Source organism: Globicephala melas, chromosome 3, assembly GCF_963455315.2.
Source record: "Globicephala melas chromosome 3, mGloMel1.2, whole genome shotgun sequence".
NCBI classification, from domain to species: domain Eukaryota; kingdom Metazoa; phylum Chordata; class Mammalia; order Artiodactyla; family Delphinidae; genus Globicephala; species Globicephala melas.
Window position 1 is genome coordinate 36,892,419 of NC_083316.1, and position 19,690 is coordinate 36,912,108.

General features: G+C 38.7%; 1 protein-coding gene across 3 annotated transcripts in view; it reads left to right on the forward strand.

Annotated features, from left to right (window-relative positions):
• MRPS30 (mitochondrial ribosomal protein S30) overlaps window positions 1-19,690 on the forward strand; it is a 63,884-nt gene that overhangs the window by 31,007 nt on the left and 13,187 nt on the right. The window contains exons 6-7 of one of the 3 annotated variants that reach the window (XR_009563371.2): window positions 13,842-14,034; window positions 17,848-18,106. Coding sequence is in view for 1 of the 3 variants with exons in the window: in XM_060295759.2 (XP_060151742.1) it covers window positions 17,848-17,852 (5 nt within the window). In the remaining 2 variants the exon portion in view is untranslated. Of the gene's footprint in view, window positions 1-13,841; window positions 14,035-17,847; window positions 18,107-19,690 lie in introns of those variants that run through there. The other 2 variants (XR_009563372.1, XM_060295759.2) reach the window with 2 other exon arrangements.

Genomic DNA, 19,690 nt, shown 5'->3' on the forward strand with positions numbered 1-19,690 from the left:
GAGCCTGTGGATGTTCCCTTATTCGGAAAAAAGGCTGTTTGCTGACACCTTGATTTGAGTCCAGTGAAACTGATTTTGACCTCTTGGCCTCCAGAACTGTGATGGAATAGATTTCTGTTATTTTAAGCCAGGAAGTTTGTGATAATTTGTTATAATATCCACAGGAAACTAAAGTAGTGAGGAATGGCCTGTAAAAATGTGAATATAGTCTTGCTGCTGTTAATTTTTTTGATGATGCCATATTCTTCCCAGTGATGTTTGGGCATATGTATTTATACTATATACCAGAAGATTATTCTTCCCCTTTCCTCTCTTCCTTCCTTCCCCATCCCTTTCTTCTCCTCCCCCCACCTTATCTCTCTCACACACACATCCATGCATGTGCAGAAATAAAAATGAGGCAGTATTGTTGCAGAGAACCAAAATGCCTTGGTGATTTATCTAAACCAAGATAATTATTTACTTATAATGAGTTCCAAAATCCTGCTTTTTTTTTGGGTATTGAAAAGTTTTAATGTTTAAAAAAAGAAAAAAAAAGACAGGAATATACCTCTCTAAGTCTCATAAGTACATTTCAGGGTTGCAGAAAATTTGCAGCAAGAAAGAACACTGCTCTGAGAATCTGAAGATCAGATTTCAAGTTTCATCTCTGCTGGTAACACATTTAGGAGATCAGGATTTTCCAACAATTCAATTCTTCAATTCTACGGAAAAGTAGAATTGATTTGCCCTAAACTATCAAAATCCTGCTTTGAAGCATGTGCTTCTTCAAGAACTTGAGGTTGGAAACAAAGTGTTGAAAACCATAGCAAAATGTTGATTGTATGTACAATAACTTTGCCATGTTCTCTGCTTTTGAATTTTGATGTTAGTCAAAATTAGAGGCAAATCCTAACAAGTAACAAAGAGCGGTAAGTGATAAGAATAAAGGAAGGCTGATTCCTTAGCAACATCCCTGGCTTGGAGGGTTGTTTGGACAACAGCTGTAAGTAACAATTATGTTGATACCGATGGCCAGTCTATTCAAAATCATGGGCCTCCCTGGTGGCACAGTGGTTGAGAGTCCGCCTGCCAATGCAGGGGACATGGGTTCATGCCCCGGTCTGGGAAGATCCCACATGCCGCAGAGCGGCTGGGCCCATGAGCCATGGCCGCTGAGCCTGCGCGTCCGGAGCCTGTGCTCCGCAATGGGAGAGGCCACAACAGTGAGAGGCCCGCGTACCGCAAGAAAAAAACAAAGTCAATTATGTTCTAAAAAGACACCATTTACATTATTGTCCACGAATCCAAAGGTAAAAATCCCCATGTTTATGTTGATTGCTGTAGCAATAACATTGGATGAGGTTAGTTGCACAATCACTGAGCACTTCCAGAAAAGTTCAGCAGCAATTTTGCGTAGATTATTAGAACAGTTGTTAGCTTCTGCATTACAGGTTAATGATGCCAGCAGTTGGAATCTCTTAAGACTCTGCATGGCCACTCCAGTAATCTTTTGTCAACTGAGTTGTTTAATGCCAGAAACAATGTTAGTGACCAGTTCAGTTTGTGGCAGGCTAAGCTGAGTGGCGAATCAAGTATAGCATATCCACTTAGCCTCAAGGAAAAGGGAAGAAAAATATCTTAACGTCTGGTCACTTGGTCAACCAAAATAAAGCAAGGATTCAGGTTCTAACAGGAGCATTCTATCATTGTCGTTGTAGCTCCAGAGTAAATGCTGGAATTAAGATTTTGGAGTTATTTAGCTCCAGAGAAATGTGGGATGTGGTTGGAGTCACTGGAGTCAAATAGTAGAAGTAAAAATGTATTCACTTCCTTCATATCTCCTGAATCACTAATGAACCTTTCCACGGGGTATTCTGCTGTTCTTAGTCAGAGGGTATTGCACCATCACTTGTGATTTTTCACATAATCCCCACATTTTATAAAATAGTTCCTTTATTAAACTATCATTAGTTGCCCAATTCAAGTGTGCATCTTTTTCTTCCTAGACCCTGATTAATTGATGGTTGGAATGTACACCAGACATAGAACATAGCCTTCTTGTTACTTTCATGCATTTATGTGAGGCTTTTCTTTAGTATGTAGTTTATATTTAAATTCCAGGATGTATTGCCCCCAAATGTAAACACTTTTCTTACATCATCACCATAAAATCTTTCAAATTAGCGATTTAACAATATGACACTATCATACAATCTATAAATCCCATTTGGATTTTACCAAACATCAAGCAAAGTCTTTTTCCTTCCTGGGTCAGGATCTAGTTCTGAAACACATGTTGCATTTTGTTGTTAGGTGCCGTCATTCTCCTTCAGTCTGAAACAATCCCTCACTTTCCCTGTCTCCTATTCCCTTGACAGTCATAAAGAGTACAGGCTTTTCATCATGTAAGATGACTCTCGGCCTGAGTCTGATTGATGTTTTCCTGTGAACAGAGTCTCAATACAAGAATATTTTCCTGCGTTCTTGGTAGGAATACAAAAGAAAGAAAAAAAAGTGCTGTGTTCTCATTCTCAATGTACCACATCAAGGCACCCGTAATTTCAGGTGATTTCCACCATTGATCACTTGGTCAATTTGGTGTTTACAAAGTTTCTCCAACTTAGAGTCATCATTTTCCTTCTAAATTTTCATCATGTTTTGTGGCAAGTTATTCTGATATTACCTCAATACATTTTCCTTATCAAATCTTACCAAGTCTTAGAATATATTGATACCTTCCATCCTTGTCAACTACCACTATAATGGATGTCAAATACTGATTACCCATTTGTATCATTCCTTATTTACTTATTAAAAATGTTTAAAGTCTTATTTCTTTATTTTTATATCAGTATGGAATAATAGAATCCTAGAAATGTTTCTCTTACCTACTTATCTATCTATCTATATCAATATGGAATCATAGGTCACTGTTTTATTCAATAGATTGTAATTCTATATACTCATTTATATTAATACTCAAATTAGATAAGTTTTGGCCTGTGAGCATCTCCTTATTTTATTGCTTAATTTATGTCCAGGCTTATTTTCTTCTTCCCCTGTTTCTCCCTTGAGTCAGCATGTCCCCAGGAAGCCCGGGTTCCTTTTGGTGGAGAGTGGTATTTGGAAACCAAGAGATGTATTCTCAGAGTGCTTAGTGCTGCTGGAATTTTATTGCTTCTAAGCTTCTTTCATGGACAAAACTAGGAATATGTGTGTGTGTGTGTGTGTGTGTGTGTGTGTGTGTGTGTGTATGTGGAGAGAGGGAGAGAAAGAGACAGAGATGTAAGTACATACCTTTATGACTATTTCTAAATCTGCCTCTGTTTATTTTTAAAAGTCTGAGTTCATACAGATAGTTTTAGTTCTAATTCAACCTCTCAGGGTTTTTTAAAAAATAGTCTTAAAAAGATAAGTTTTAAAAGGGTAGAAGTAGTGGCCAAGATGGCAAAGTAGGAAAACCCTGAGCTCACTTCCTCCCTCAGGCACACCAAAATTACAACTATTTACAGAGCAACTGTCCATGAGAATGACTTGAAGACTAGCTGAAAAGATTTTCCACGACTATAGATATAAAGAAGGAACCACAACAAGATGGGTAGCAGGGGCAGAGATGTAGTATAGTCAAGACCCACACCCCTGGGTAGGCGACCCACAAAAGGCAGGATAATCACAATTGCAGAGGTTCTCCCCAAGGAGTGTGGGGTCTGAGCCCCGCATTGAGCTCCCCAGCCTGTGGGTCCTGCACTGTAAAGACGAGCCCTCAGAACATCTGGCTTTGAAGGCCAGCAGGGCTTGCATACAGGAGAGCTGGAGGACTGTAGGAAACAAAGATCCCACTCTTAAAAGGCACATATAAAATCTCACATACTCTGAGGCCCACCACAGAGGCAGTAATTTGAAAGGAACCTGGGTCAGACTCACATGCTGATATTAGAGAGCCTCCCAGAGTGGCAGGAAGCGACTGGAACATCCTCTGGGGACACAGCTATTGGCAGTAGCAATTTTGGGGAGCTTGGTCTACAATAAGGACACCGATGCTGACAAGCACCATTTTGGAGTCCTCCCTCTACTTATTAGTGCCGGAGACTTACCCCCCTGCAACTGGTCTGCACCAGTCCTGGGACGCCCCAGTCCAAGTAGCTAGTCACAGTGGGACCCAGCCCCACCTACCAATGGGCTGGCACCAGCCCTGGGATTCCCCGGGCCATGCATCCAGCTGAGGCAGGACACGGCCCCTTCCACCAGTGGCTGGCAGCCTCTACGGGAGACAGGGCCTGGCAGTCAACTGCGCCAAGGGCTAGCCCCATCTACCACAGTTATCAGTCCCACCATAACAGAAGGGCCAATGCAGTTGACATAGGAGGCATCGCAGGAGAATATAGTTCTGGTGATCAGAGAGGAATGCACTGCTGCACCCCATAGAGAATCTCCTACATCAGGCCTCTTCTCCAAGATCAGGAAATGTAACTAACTCACCTAATACATAGAAATAAAAACAGAGAATTAGGCAAAATGAAACAACAGAGGAATATGTTCTAAATGAAGGAATAAGATAAACCCCAGAAGGAGAACAAAGCAAAGTGGTCCATAGTTTCTCAATTTCTTACATTTGAATGAAAAAAAAAAAAAAAACAGTATATCAGTAGGGAATCATGGAATTTTCTGTTGCTAAAATATACATTTTGATAGTTATGTATACAAGGATATGCCTTACTTTTAATCAGTGATAAGCCATGGATTAAGAAGTCAGTTATCTGGAGGGCCTTTCATACCTTGTATCTCCCCAAAGTTTTGAGACTACACCATCACTGAACTTGTCAGCTAGGTTGAAAATCCTGCTGTACTAAGCTTTTGGTACCTGTTAAGTGTGTTTCACATTTTCCAAATGTGAGAAGGAAACTAAAGTTTGTAAACTACTGTTTCAACAGACCTTCATATGTAAAAATCTGGATTTAGATAATAGACAAATTGGAAGTAACAGCTTTAAGATATTCCAAACACTTCTCATGTTCTTCACATGTTCAATGGCCATGTGTACCTAAAAAACTCTCAGGTTTCTTTCTACAGCCGGGAGTTTGCTCCTGATCACCACCTGGATGTCCCAAATATGCTCAAACTCCACATGCCCCAAACTGGACTCATTAGCCTCCTATCCTTTTCAGTGTTCCCAAATCCATGGATTCGCACAGCTGTTTACACAGTCTCCCATCTGGAAAGCTGGGAGTCTTTTTTTTTTTTTTTCTGGTATGCGGGCCTCTCACTGCTGTGGCCTCTCCTGTTGCGGAGCACAGGCTCCGGACACGCAGGCTCAGCGGCCATGGCTCACGGGCCCAGCCGTTAAGCAACATGTGGGATCTTCCAGACTGGGGCACGAACCCGTGTCCCCTGCATCTGCAGGCGGACTCCCAGCCACTGTGCCACCAGGGAAGCCCTGGGAGTCATTTTTCACATCCATACTTTCCTTCCCATATCCAGCCAGTTACCAGGTATTGAAAATTCCTAAAGATGTTTCCTTCTCACAATTCATTTCTTCCGCTACCTATTCTGTCTTATTTCAGATCCTCATCACTCATCTGGACAATTCCAAGGGTCTTCTAAAGTTCCTTGCCTCCAGTCTCACTGCTCTCTACTTAGCCTTCACAATGCAATCAGAAGGATACAAAGATTTCCCCCAGAATGAATGAAATCCATGCTTCATAGCAAGGCCTGCAAGACCCCTGGTCACCTTTCTGGCCTGAAGTCCTGTCATTCTTCACTTTTTCATGTTTAGCAATACTGAACAAGATGTCTTTCACTAAACGTACTGAATTGATCCTGAGCTCCTTGTCCTTACGTGACGGAGCTCCAGATTTACCTTTATATGTGAACCGCTTCTTGGTTCCTCCGCACAGACTGAGGCTCACCGCCCATTTACTCCACACAGACGTCCATCATATCCCCATTGTATTGCATTTATTGTTCCTAGGTTCCTTAAGAGTATGGATTGCGTCTGTTCTTTGTTCAGGCTCTAGTACATTGCACAGTGCCTGGTACATTATAATTCTCAGTAAATATCTGGCTAATGAATGAATGCATCCCCCTGATTAGAACCCTCAACAAAAGCAATCAAAATATAATTTACTATGCAACAAAATTTGACTTACAAATTTTGGAGTTGCGAATACATTGAATCTTCTACTGGCTTCACTCATAATCAATCAGAATATTTTAAGAATATAACTATCTGATTTGAATATGTTGACCTTTTGGGGAAAATATAGTTTGCAGCTACAGTGGATTCTCACATAAGTGCTGTAAATTATAGACACCAACACATTTATTATCTCTACTGTCTACTTTGTGCCTTTTCCTCTTTATGATCAGCAGAATGCTTTGTATATCATATTTGTTCTCTTTTGCAAGACACTGTGTGGGCGCTCTGATGTGTAATTTGCCCATGCAAAAAGGAAAATCACTGCTGGAGAAAACTGTAGGCGGTGTCTGTTCTTACCTTTGGGGAAAAAATATTGTTTCATAACTCGTCCCAAACTTTGAAGACATTTTCTATCTTAAGACTTTTCTTCTATGTTATTGTGACTATAGTTGGTCAAGGCTTCTGGCATCATGTTCATTCATTCATTCATTCAATGAATGTTTATTGAGAACCTAGTACTTGCCAGATATTGTCCTAGAGGATAGGGTTACAAAAATGATTAAGACAGAATCCCTATCCTCATAGAGATTGTAGTATAGTAAGAAAAACAAGCCACTAAAGAGACAATTACAATAATGATAAGTATTATAGTAGGTAACCTGAATACAGCTGAACTACCATGTAGCCCATTTCAACAGCATGGTGTCCTACTGGGTATGACATGCATGAGAAACTCAATCTAAAGATTGAAAATTAAATTATTTTTGTGTGTATTCTTGAAAAATGCCAAGAGTGGTTGTCCCATGAAGCACTGCAAAATATCCTAAAAATCTGCATTCCCAACCATCCCCCCAGCTGATAAACACAGTAAGGCTGCTGCCCTCAATTTTCTCTTCACCCCTTCCCCAACTTTTGGTTTATTTGCTCTTTCCCCACTTCCTCTTTCGTTGTCTCTCCTTCTTCAAATTCTCTATCTAAAAATTCACACCACTCTTGGTCTTCTCTATTTATTTCTCCTTTCCCTCCTTTGTTTCAAATCTACTCTTTTCTTTCAAGAATAGACTTTGCCTACCTTAAAGTAAGTAATCTAGTTGGGTTTGTTTGATTGTTTTTTGGGGGTTTTTTGACTCTGCCGCTTGATACCTACACCATAATCTGGCCGACACAAGAATCAGGATAATAAATAGCTCAGAAGCCCAGCAAGGATAGGGGAGTGAAGGAAGATGTGACCATTCATGCATTAACATTTTTTCCCCATCACGATAAGAAATTATGACAACCCATCATACCTTCCTTACAGAGGTGGGAATTCTAGGAACAAATTAACACTTTCCAGTTTACACAAAACAAAATGGAACCATGATTATTAAACTCCCTAGACCTAGACACTTAAAATTATGAAAAGAAACATTTTGCTGCTAAAATGGAATGGATATTAAAATCAAACAAATAAACAAAAAAGAGAATTCTAGATAACCTTTTAGAACAATTTGTCTTAAGAAATCCTGAAATGAAAACTTTTGGTCCTGGACTGAAAAGTGGCTGTCAACTTTGGAAATATACTAAATTCAAAATAGACTAGACTCTAGTTGTGTTGTGCCTTTGTATCAGTATAAAAGCCAGTTGTGTGCTGACAATTTGCTCCTCCCAAGCTTGGAAACATTTTATTGAGTTATCACAAAGGACTTTTGAAATGATCTAGTTCAACTTTTAGCCCAGTGAAGAAATCTCTTCCATAAAGTGCTTGATAAACAGCCGTTGACCTTCCTCAGGGTCAATCTGGAGGATGGGTTAAGGTGGGCCGTCTAGGAGAGGATTCCCCATGAAGAAAGTATTTGAGATTTATGTCTTAGAAGTGGGGTAAGAAGGCAGCAGATGGAGAAGGGAAGGAAGGACATCCCTAGGTAGAGGAATTGCATGATGAAATGAGAAAGGGATTGAAATATATACTGTGTTTGCAGAAAATCCAGTGGCTTGATATTATTGTGGCATAAGAGTTTAGAAAAATGAGAAATAAAGATTGGAAATATATTTTGGGAAAAGTGATGAATTCTCTAAATGCCACTACAAGGAGTTTGGAATTCATCCTGGAAGCAATGAAGAATTCAATCCAACTAATTGTGGGAAGCCTTCTACAATTTTTTAAGTTGGAATAAATTCTTCTTCCCACTGGAGAGATAAAAATAAAGGAATGAATAACTAAATGAATCACCTCCAAAGGGTGGGTTTTTTTATGTAAAAGGAAAGTTTATTGTTTATTGTTTCCATTTAGTCCACACCTGGGAGGGGACTCTGGAATGAGGAAGGCCGCTGGGCTTGGAAGGCTCCTTGTCGGGCTTGAAGGTGAGCCTTCTGCCCAGTCTGTTCTGGGGCTGTCAGGCCTCTGGAGGTTGATCAGGTGGTTGCGCAGAGGTGGTTTACACCCTCCAGGACCACATCTTCATGGTGGAAAATGGAAACACAGAGAGGTAGGTGTAGGATGCCTGCATTTGCAGGTGGACCAGACAGTTGGTGGTGGTTTTCACTTTGGTGGAATAATTCTGGCAGATCTGATTGGTTGGCAATGAGGATTTAACCGCAAAAAATAACTTTAGCTGATCTTGGAAGCTAAGATCCTGCAGAGAAGTGGTCCTGGAGGATGGACTGGAGAGGGGATTGGAGGGTGGTCTGAATCTCTGGGTCCATTCGTCCAAACACTGGTAAAGTGAGCTGGCACCAGTGGGCGCTCTGTGCCTTTGCAAATAAGGGAAGTATGCCTTTAAGATTATGGTTCAACCCAATCAAGAGAAGAAGGAATAAATAAATAAGAGTATGATGGTACTTATTCTACTGAAGACTTCTCTCCCAGTTGTCAGGGTCATTGGCTAAGCATTTAGTGGGATAAGTATTCAAACATCTGAGACTTCTATCAACAGTATGACCAGCAACACATTTCGTTTAATTACTTGGAAAGATCTTTTATTTCTAGGACTAAAGTCAGAGACAAAATAAACTACATCAGGACCAGAGATACTCTAGTAATACCAAATTTTTTTTTAATTCACATATATTACATCTGGGTTTTCCAGACATTTTATGGGATAATTATGGCAAGGATAATTATTGTAATTTTAGAAAAGAGGAAACTGAATCTAAGATGGTTAAATGATTTGCTTAAGGCCACATAGTTAGGGAGGGGAACCCTAGGGTGCAAACCTAGATATTTCCAGTTCTAAGGCTACTGATTTTTCTTAAACCTTACAATGAATCCCAGATATACTTTAATAAAACATATAGTCAACTTTATGAGGAGGACACAAAACGAGGTCCACTGGAATGACAAAAGAATGAAGTATACACTATGTAAATATACAAATTATTTTCTACATCTATATTGATAAATCAAGTGCATGCAGGTGACAAAGCAAACTACAATGTTAAGTACATCCAGTGTGAGCAGAGATGAACTAATAATGCTGGGGAAATTATTATTTTACTATGAAACATTCTTCACCTCTATTTGTCTTTGGAGATGTAGCACAGGAAATTTGCCTGAGGAGCAGTTCTGAGAAACAAAAGATGCAGACAAATTTTAAGGAGGTCAGATGAGTGCTAGGGAAGAAAAGTGCCCAAGGAAATGTTACTAGAACAAATGTATTTAATCTGCGAATGGTTATTTAAATGGAATTTTTCTTTTGCTTTGAAGCTTTAACTAAGTTTTTAAAAACCTATCTTGATTATTCATGATGATGGGTGTCTTTAATTTCTCCCACCAGGTTTTGTTTGTTCAGTCTCTCCCTAATCCCTAACAATATAATTCCCTGGTTCACTTCTCCCCTCCTCCCCAAACAGGGATATTCACAGTGCTATGCGTGTAAGAGATACCGACTAAGTATGTGTAATTGATCTAAAGTCTGACTTAGCTTTGTTTTTCTGACAGCAACTATATATGCCATGAAATGGATGGAAAAGAGAAGCAATAAAAATCCCAGGTAATAAGTAGACTTTATAATTAGGCACTGAGTAATTGATAAATGTCTGTAGTTAAATGTAGTTGCTTATAAATATTCAGCTAATTAGTTATAAATTTATAACATCCAGAATTGTTAAACACCGTCCATGAACAAGTTCTCTGTTATCTAATCTTTTCATTTTAAGAAGTTTAATCTTCCTTCCTTTCTCCCCCCACCCTTCTCTTTCTCTCTTTAACATAATATCAACTACATATAAGATGAGGATAATAATAGCACATACTTTTTGGTGGTGTTGTGAGGATTAAATGAAACAGTCCATGTAAGGTGCTTAGCATGTTCCCAGCAATGTCAGTTTATTTTGTGATAGGTTGTTTATACTGAACTCTTATTTTTGCCTGGCACTTGCCTAAGTGCCTTTGGTGAGTTATGTCTTTTTATCTTATCACTCTTACTTGGAAGATGGGGTCCATGGTCGCAGAGCCAGTAAATGCTAATGGCAATATTTGACCCTAGGTAGTCTTATTCTAGTTTCCCAATTCTTAGCCATGATACTTCTCAGTCTGGACACCTGTAACTTGCTCTTACTTTTCCTTGATGTGCAGCAAGTGCAGCTCTGCCATATTTTTCAGCAGGATTTCCAGATGTAGCAAAACTTAGGTCCTTTGAGTTAACTTGAGTGAAGTCCTTCTACAATAAATCAACAAAAAGAGATGTCACATTAATATTGAAATCACTGAGAGTTCCAAATTTAAATTAGAATTATGTTTATATTTATGTTATCAATAATAAAAGCTCTGTCAGGTATCAATAAACGCAATTTGAAATATTCTGGATATAAATGTTAAACACTTTTTACTTAACAGTATAGAGTTCAATTACTCTTTTCCCTTCATGGCTGCAGTAAGGACTCTTGATCTGGTGGAAAATTTCACAAAATTAGGAGTGTTTTGAATGAAACAATCAGAATCCCTCTGATTTTATTAATATACAGATCTCAAAATTTAGTACTTATGTCCAGTGCTATAAAATAGCAAGTACATATTAAAATAAACCCTGCAATTAAAATTTCAGTAAAGCTCTTATATGAATTGTAGATAATTAAAAACAAGGTGTTATACTGATAATAATTTAGGGGACAATATTGGATGTGTGTATTTTTCCTTTTAAAGGTTGTAGACTTATGCTTGACTAATTCTTTGGACAACATCCCTGGCAATGTTATTTTTCTTGAAGTAGTTGGTGTTCACAATTTTTAATTCTCATTACCAGCATTTAAATATACATACCAACATTTACTGTTTTGGGGTGTGTATTTAAATCAATAACTGTCAAGCACCCATAGGAAAACAGGAGAAACATGAAGTCTTTCACAGTTTAAGTAGTGTAGCTGTATCCCAGGAAGGTCTGTGCCTTAAAAGACAATTGTCTCATTCAGAGGACTACCTTAGTTTAAAGACAGCATGTGAATCTATTGAAATGTGTGTGGATTACATACATCTTGCCTCCTGGACCCAGCCCTGGACCCCAGCAGTTGACCCAGTGTCGAGCATATAGGTGGATCTTAATATTTGTTGGATGGGTAAATTCTGACTGATCAATGGAAACACTAGAAATGTGATTTTGTGTGTGTGTGTGTTGGGGGGAGCGGTGGTTTTTAGATGGGAGAGATTCATTCATTCCTGCATAACAAGTGGAAAAAAGTTTGTAAAGCAAAGGTTTTAATGGCAAAGGCTTTGAAAGTAAAAGTTTATTAAAAATTCAGAATCCAAACTTGGGTATGAATGGTAAGTTCATGCAGTGTAGCTATCTTTTACTGTCCTCTTTTTGTACACTTTATTTTAGAGGCATTGACTGTTAACACAAGATATGTCTTGGATAAATATGAATTAGTGGAGCAGAAAAAAAATGATAAGTAAACATTTTCAAAACAGGTTAGAATTAGAAAATATGTTATATAAGGACATATATTCTCCCTCAAGTCTTCACGTATCTAGTGAGTTTGCTATTTCTGTAGGAAACATCATCTTGCATGAGGAGAGAGGGCATTTTAAACTACATAAACAAGGGCTTCCCTGGTGGCGCAGTGGTTGGGAGTCCGCCTGCCCCTGCAGGGGATGCGGGTTCGTGCCCCGGTCCGGGAGGATCCCACATGCCGCGGAGCGGCTGAGCCCGTGAGCCATGGCCACTGAGCCTGCGCGTCCGGAGCCTGTGCTCCGCAGCGGGAGAGGCCGCAGCGGGGAGAGGCCCACGTACCGCAAAAAAAAAAAAAGTAGACTACATAAACAATTCCATCTAGTTATAAATAGATTGTGTTCTAGAAGTTCATTTGAAAGTTAATTTTTTAGAAGTTATAACCTATTTTCCTGAGGAAGCAATGTGAGAAATAGGACTTAGATTCTCAAGGTGCCAGAAGGTGTAATGACTTGTCCAAGCAATTTAATGTAAAAGCAAGTGCTCCAGGTTAAGAAAGAGCTGGATTCAAATTCCACCTCTCTAAGTGATAGTTTCCTTCTCCATAAAATGGTGCTAATTATAACATTCACTTCATTGTGTCTATGTGGGTTAAATGACGTGGTAGATTATTAAGTGCAGTGCATGCTTCCAAGCAAACATTGCTCAAAAATGGAGACATTGTTTCTCCCATTACAATAAAGCCTACAAAAATCCATGCTCTCACGGTATTTATACTATCTTTATTGTATCCCATTCCTTTTGGGGCCCCAGACATTGTTAGTATTTAAAAATTATCTATGTAATTCTGCTCCGCTCTGGACAGACTTCCATACCTTTCTTCATTCTCTTTTCTCAGCTGGAAATGAATCCATACACTTTTTTTTCTTCCAAGTTCCAGCTCAAATGCTGCTTTCTCTAGAAAGGCTTTTTCCTCACTGGAGCCAGAATTAATGAAGAAAAACTCAAATGGTGAAGAAGGAGCTAAATACTAAGCAGAGCTCGTTCTAGAACCAGAACAGGCCAGTAGACATGTAGGTTTGCCTGCTTTTGAGGGTGGGTAGGGCAGGTGGTTTAGTGTCCTGGGTTAGGATAGGGCTCTTTTGTTAGAAGTAGACTAGGTGAGAGCCCTAATCAAGGATCTGTCAAAGTAAATCAGAAGGGACTGAAGTAGCACGGAAATCCAGCTGGAGCGGTACTGTATAAACTTGACAGTGAGCCATATAAAAGCAGGAGCATTGCTAGACTCTCACAGTCTAACACAGGGTTAGTTAGGTGTTCGTTAACTGACTTGGTGATTTGATTAGAAAAGACAGATGGAAGAAAGAAGGAGAGTATACAAGCTAAGTTGTACAGAGGTTCAAAAGTCTATTAAGGCACATTCGCTGAAGTAAAACGTCATTCAATGTGTAGTTTTCTATGCAGTAAAACAGCCTGCTGCTTTTAAATTTTTTAATTAAAAATTTTAATTTTTGCTCTCATTCACCAGTTCCCTTTTAAGAAGTAATTCCAGCTTTCATTTCAAACCATCAGTAGGAATATCCATATTCCTCATGTGATGATTTAGAATAGAGCAGGGTGGTGGGGTGAGACAAAAGCCTTTAGTGGATATTAAAAACTATGATGCTTTAATTACGGGACTTTTAAATTTGCACGTACTCGGTAAACACGTTACCCTTATAAGTTTCATGGCTCAGGTGTACGCATTTATAGAAAGAGCGGACTCCTTTGGGAGGAGAAGGATCAGATACACATTAGCAGACTGAATTAAAACTTGTATCATCTTCTTTTCTTTTTTTTTTTTTTTTTTTTTTTTGCAGTACGCGGGCCTCTCACTGTTGTGGCCTCTCCTGTTGCGGAGCATAGGCTCCGGACACGCAGGCCCAGCGGCCATGGCTCACGGGCCTAGCCGCTCTGCGGCATGTGGGATCTTCCCGGACCAGGGGCACGAACCCGTGTCCCCTGCATCGGCAGGCGGACTCTCAACCACTGCACCACCAGGGAAGCCCAAAGGTATATCTATTTCTGATTACTTATCCTTGCTTTTTTTTTTTAGCTCACAAAATTATGTCAATGATTCAGGCTTTTCTAAGGAAAGAATTTTACATTTTTGGTAAATGTCAGGTGTTTTTTGTCTTTGTGTTTCCTTAAAGGGTAACAGTTACCAAAGGCTATATGATACCTTGGTACCTAGTATATTGGGAAGATTGTAGTTTCTGGCTTTATTCCAACTCTTTCATTCAGCACATGGCCTTCCCAAGGGGACTGTCCTACTTTATAACTATGCTGTATGGGCAATCGTTTTAGCCAGGTGCAGTGGAAATTTTTATCCCTTTTATGAATGCTAAGCCAGCCACCCCTTGATACATGTGTTGCATGTGTTTCTATGAGTGCCTATTTGCATGTACACCTTCCGATTTTGTCCTTGACCTTCGTGTGTTCTATTTCTATTAGAGCTCTTTGGCTTATTTCCTTTCTTTCTATGGTTTTTAGTACAATCTCTGTATGTACCAAAGATGCCCCATTTAAACTTCCAACCTGTATCTCTGTCCGGAATATTCAGATACATCTTTCTAAATGCCCCCTGAACATCTCAAGTTCTGGATCCAACAGACAGCTGTCATAGTGTGGTTTTTAAAGAGAAATATATATTTGGTCTTTGTCCCCATTCGTGGCACAGAAGTCCTGAGTCCCTGGGATTTCCTAAGTGATGAGAGCAATGGGTGTCTTCTGTTATGCTCATGAAGTGACTTTTGAAAAGCCCCTAGGTAACCTAAGGCTGAGGGCTGGTTGCTAGTGGAGCCAACCACATGATTAGAGGGTTGGAACTTTCAGTACTCCCGCCTACTCCTACCCCAGCCCCACATCTGGGGAGGGGAGAGGGGCTGGAGATGGAGTCCAATCACTAATGGCCAATGATGTAATCAGTCATGTCTAAGAAATGAAGCCTCCAAGGAAAGCCCGAAAGGATGAGCTTCAGAGAGTTTCCAGACTGGTGAACACATGGAGATCTGGAGAGAGTGGTACAGTGGGAGAGCATGGAAGCTCCCCACCCCTTTCCCTAGACCCAACCCTATACATCTCTTCCATCTGGCAGTTCATCTGTACCCTTTATAATACCCTTTATAATGAACTGGTGATTTATTAAGTAAATGTTTCTGTGAGCTGCTGTAGTAAATTAATGGAACCCCAGGAGGCGGGTGTTGGAACCTCTGATCTATAGCCTGTGAATTAGAAGCACAGGTGACAACCTGGATTTGGGATTAGTGCTGAATTGGGAGTGGGGGAGAGGGGCAGGCTTGTGGGACTGAGCCCTTAAGCTGTGGCATTTGATGGTTAACTCCAGATAGATAGTGTCAGAATTGAGCTAAATTTGTGAAATGCCTGGTCAGTGTCCACAGAGAACTGAGTTATTTGCCTGGTGGTGTGGAAAGAACACACATATTGGACAGTTCAAACTCAATATGTTAGAATCTTAACACATAATATTTTCTCTCCTTCTTATACATTTTCACAACAACATGGTCCTTTTACTGTACCCTTATTTCAGTGAAAGTCACCTTTATTTATGTAGCTACCTAAGACTGTAATCTAAGATCAAAATTCAACATCTTCCTCATTTCTTACAATTAATTCACCCTCCTTAACATCTTTAGGATCAGTTTCTTTTTCTTTCCTTATATCACCACCTTACTTTGGAGCCTCATAATATTTTGTTTGCTTTACTGTGATAGTCTCCAAAGTACTTAGCCTACATTCAGTCCAGCTCTTTTCCAATCCATTTTTCATACTTTACGCATCCACAGTGATCTTTCTAAAACACAAACCTTGGGTATTAAACTTGTCTAACGTTCATCTGGCTCGGTAAGTTCTGTGAGCTTACCACGTCTGATTCAACTTGGCATCTCTACTGTTTAGGTGAATACTAGATACAGGATATTTACTAATTCATTCCCTTATTCATTCCTTCACTTTAAAGGAAGTGAAGGTATTTAAGACCTTCTGTGATCCAGGGACTGGTACATGTACTGGGTATACAAATGTAAACAAGACAGCTAAAGTTCCTGTTCTATGCAAAAAAAAAGTGGTCTGATATGATAGAAAGTAGACAGAAGTGGATATTTTATATAGAGTTATCAGAGAAGGTCTCTCTAAGGGGCCTGGAATCTTTAAGGATGAGAAGGATTCAGCCTTGAGAAACAAAAAGGTGACTGTATATCTGGAGCAGGGTAGGCTAAAGGGAAATTGCAGTGAGGTAAGATTGCCCAGCTGGGAAAGAGCCAGAAGACAGAAGTGGTCAGTACACTTTCCTTCACTGTCTGAGTGAATATAAAGAAGTAGGTGGGGAGCTTCTTTATTCTTTGACTTGGCCAGACACTAGAAGAGTTGCTTTGCAATCTTTCCATGCTATTGCCTTTACGTTTCCATTGGATACTGAAATCTGCAATCTGTTTAAAAGTAGTCAGTGGGGATTAGTGAGCTCTGTTGTCTTTTAGACTGTTGATTGAGGACATGCAAGTGCCAACAACGAATAAGCCCGCAAGTCCCTGTAATATTTAAAATGGATCCATTTTGTGACATATTTTCCCCAAGTTTTTTAAAAGCCTTAAGCGGAGACTCAGAAGGATGACTCCAGAGTGAATTAGCATCAAAAAAAAGAGGAAATGATTCCTTTGTTTTGATTCATGCTGATGGGCCTGCCTTCACATCAGAGCAGGAAGTCCTCTGATTCTTTTTTAAAGCACTATCAAATTCATATATGCTTTCTGTTGTCTGCATAAATTTCCAGAAGTGTCTAAAATTCAAATAGTTCAGCTTACTAACTGCATCTTCAACTCCTTATATGCAGAGGCAAGACAGTTCTATTGAAGAAAATTCAGGATAACGAGGACAGAATTGCAAATTGTAATTCCACATACAAGAGTGTTGATTTCACAATAATGTAAATAACCAGTACCAAGCTGCATGGTATACTGAAGTGAATTTGATTAGTTGGTTATGACACTGGATGGAATTTGGAAGTGGGTGGTAATGGAGTTCTATCAGATGTAGTAAAATATTAGGGGCTTTGGAGCCAAACAAATCTCTCTTCTTGCCTCTAATCCTCTGAGCTTTATACTTGAGAGCCAATTTCCTTTAATGCAGTACATGCCAAACTTGCCTGGTGGTAAAAATTACTTCAGGTAATCCTATCATTTTTACATTCCACAGTCCCTACTGAGACTGCTGACTCTGTAAGGGAGGATCTGGGAAAGACATATTTAATGCCTCAGATGATCAGGAAGATTTGGGACTCACAGGCCTCGTGTGACTAATTAGACATTTTCTTATTAGTCCCTGAAAATTCCAAGGTTCACCAGTTTGAGAAACACTGACTTGGAAAACTAAAGGCTTATACTTTTAAAATATCTCTCACATGGTAATTATCACTGAAAAAGAGTGCTTAACCTTTAATCTTGTCAAAATTAGTTTTAAGGCTTACCTTTAAATGAAAAAGTAAAATTTTTAAATTCTCAGAGAACTCATAAACCCCCAAGGGAATGTGGGATGATCCTTAGTTGGAGAGACTCAGTTTTGCTACAGAGCCAACTATGACAGTTGTCACTTCATGAATTTATTGTCACTTCATTACTTCCTAACTTTTCCTTATGCAGTATCTCAATTTCTCATTCTAAAGGCATCTGAGTTGTCCTCAGATTTTGCATTTTGGAATACCTAATATATGCCAGTTGGTAAGATGTTTAGGTCTAGCTCTGTATGTGTTATCACATTAGTTCAAAAACACTATTTCAATAACTGATTTTATTTTCTGTATTCCTCTTTGAGGGTAAGAAGCAAGTCATCTGAAAATGAGGTATGTCGAGAATCTGCGTGTGTGGTAAAACAACTTCTGGATCCCATCTTTTAGTTAGAAATCCACGAGCTCAATCTCCTTCAGTTTCTATACTCAAAAGGAAAAGTGGTTATTTATGTTCAACATGACGATTCTTAGATTGTGAAGCTCTGAACCATAAAAGCAATCCTCACCATACAGAATTTAGCTGATTACTCTGATCCAGATATTGCTAAAACATTTTCAAGGATTATTGAAATATAATGTGCAGTCTTTAATTTTTCTGTATGTATTTTTCATATAGTTTAAATCTATCTAGATATCTAGTTTTCTCTCCCATTTTTCTTTCTGTCTCCCTACCCTGACCCACACCCCCAACATACACACACACACACACACACACACACACACACACACACACACACACACACACACACACACCAGTGTATTTTCCCTTGGAGTGCATCAGTGTTTTTCTGATTAAGTTTGTATATATTTCTGAGACTGCATTTGACCAGAAAATCTAGGACATGGAGGAGGAGAATTGAAACTTTGATTAGAAAATGTGACTTTAGGTCATTATAAGAAATTCAATTATGTACTAACTAGTATTCTCTCCAAAAATAATTATGATAAATAATATTTTGCTTTGAGATGTCATCAAGAGTATCAAAAGATGAATTGTCCTAGGCTACATACTATGTATTTTGCAGCACACTCCTTATTTTAGATTTATTACTTTAAATAAATCAAATATATACTTAAATAAATATGAACTCTAGGTCCTCAAATAAGAATAAGATATACATTTCCTCCTCTTTTGGCAATCTCTATCACAAAATAGGCCAAGATGTGCCACATTCAGTCCATGGGAAATTTGCTTTATTCTGAAAGTGCTACTCTAGCTTTTCCGTATGAAATAACGATTTGCATTGAATTTGTCTCGTACTTTGGAATAGGCCATCAACTGAGTAAACTATTTGGAACGTTCACTCGAATCTTTGTTATCCCAGAAAATCTTTGTATCCTATTAAGAACTGATGTATGCTTTGTCAGTCCTTTTATTATTGTTATTCTTTTTTAGTTGTATGTTATGGTCATGAGTATTGGAAATGTCTAAGATAGATTAAAAATGGTAGGTAATTATACTATATTATTTCTCAGATGGTTAAATTAAGAGCTCACATGATATTAGGTATCATATGTTCTACATGGAAGAAGACCCTAAGACGTATTTTAAAGGGTAGTTTCTCACATAGTGATTATTAACGAAATAATAAATTTCAAAAAGCAATAACTGTGCTATGATAATGCTTTTTTTAATACCAGTGAAATTTAACAAATACACCAAATTACAATTCTATAAATAACTTATTCCCTATGTGATTCATTAAATATATAAATGATCCCTTGTTTAGTCCTTGCTTAACTAAACCTGTTATATTTCCATCTAACAATATTGGAAATTACTTTTTTCACAAACATGTCTTCTTTTTCATTTGGTAGTTTGTCACTTTGGAAAAAAAATGATTTCAAAGTAACACTTCATGCTACACACATGCTATCCACCATGTTGGATTTAAATAAAAAATGACAGGACTTCCAAGTTTTACCTTTTTTGTGTGTTACCTTTAGATTATTGGTGAAGAATGAAGAATTCAAAATCATATATAATTTAAAACAAATGAACATTGATTTTTGAATTTGCTTTCCCATTTTGTGAGGTTATTTCCCAGATCAGAAAATGTCACTGTTATAAAGTAATAAAGCCATACCGGGGCGATCCAACTGAAAGAAAGGAGAAAAAGACTGTACAGTTTCTTATTTTAAAAATGT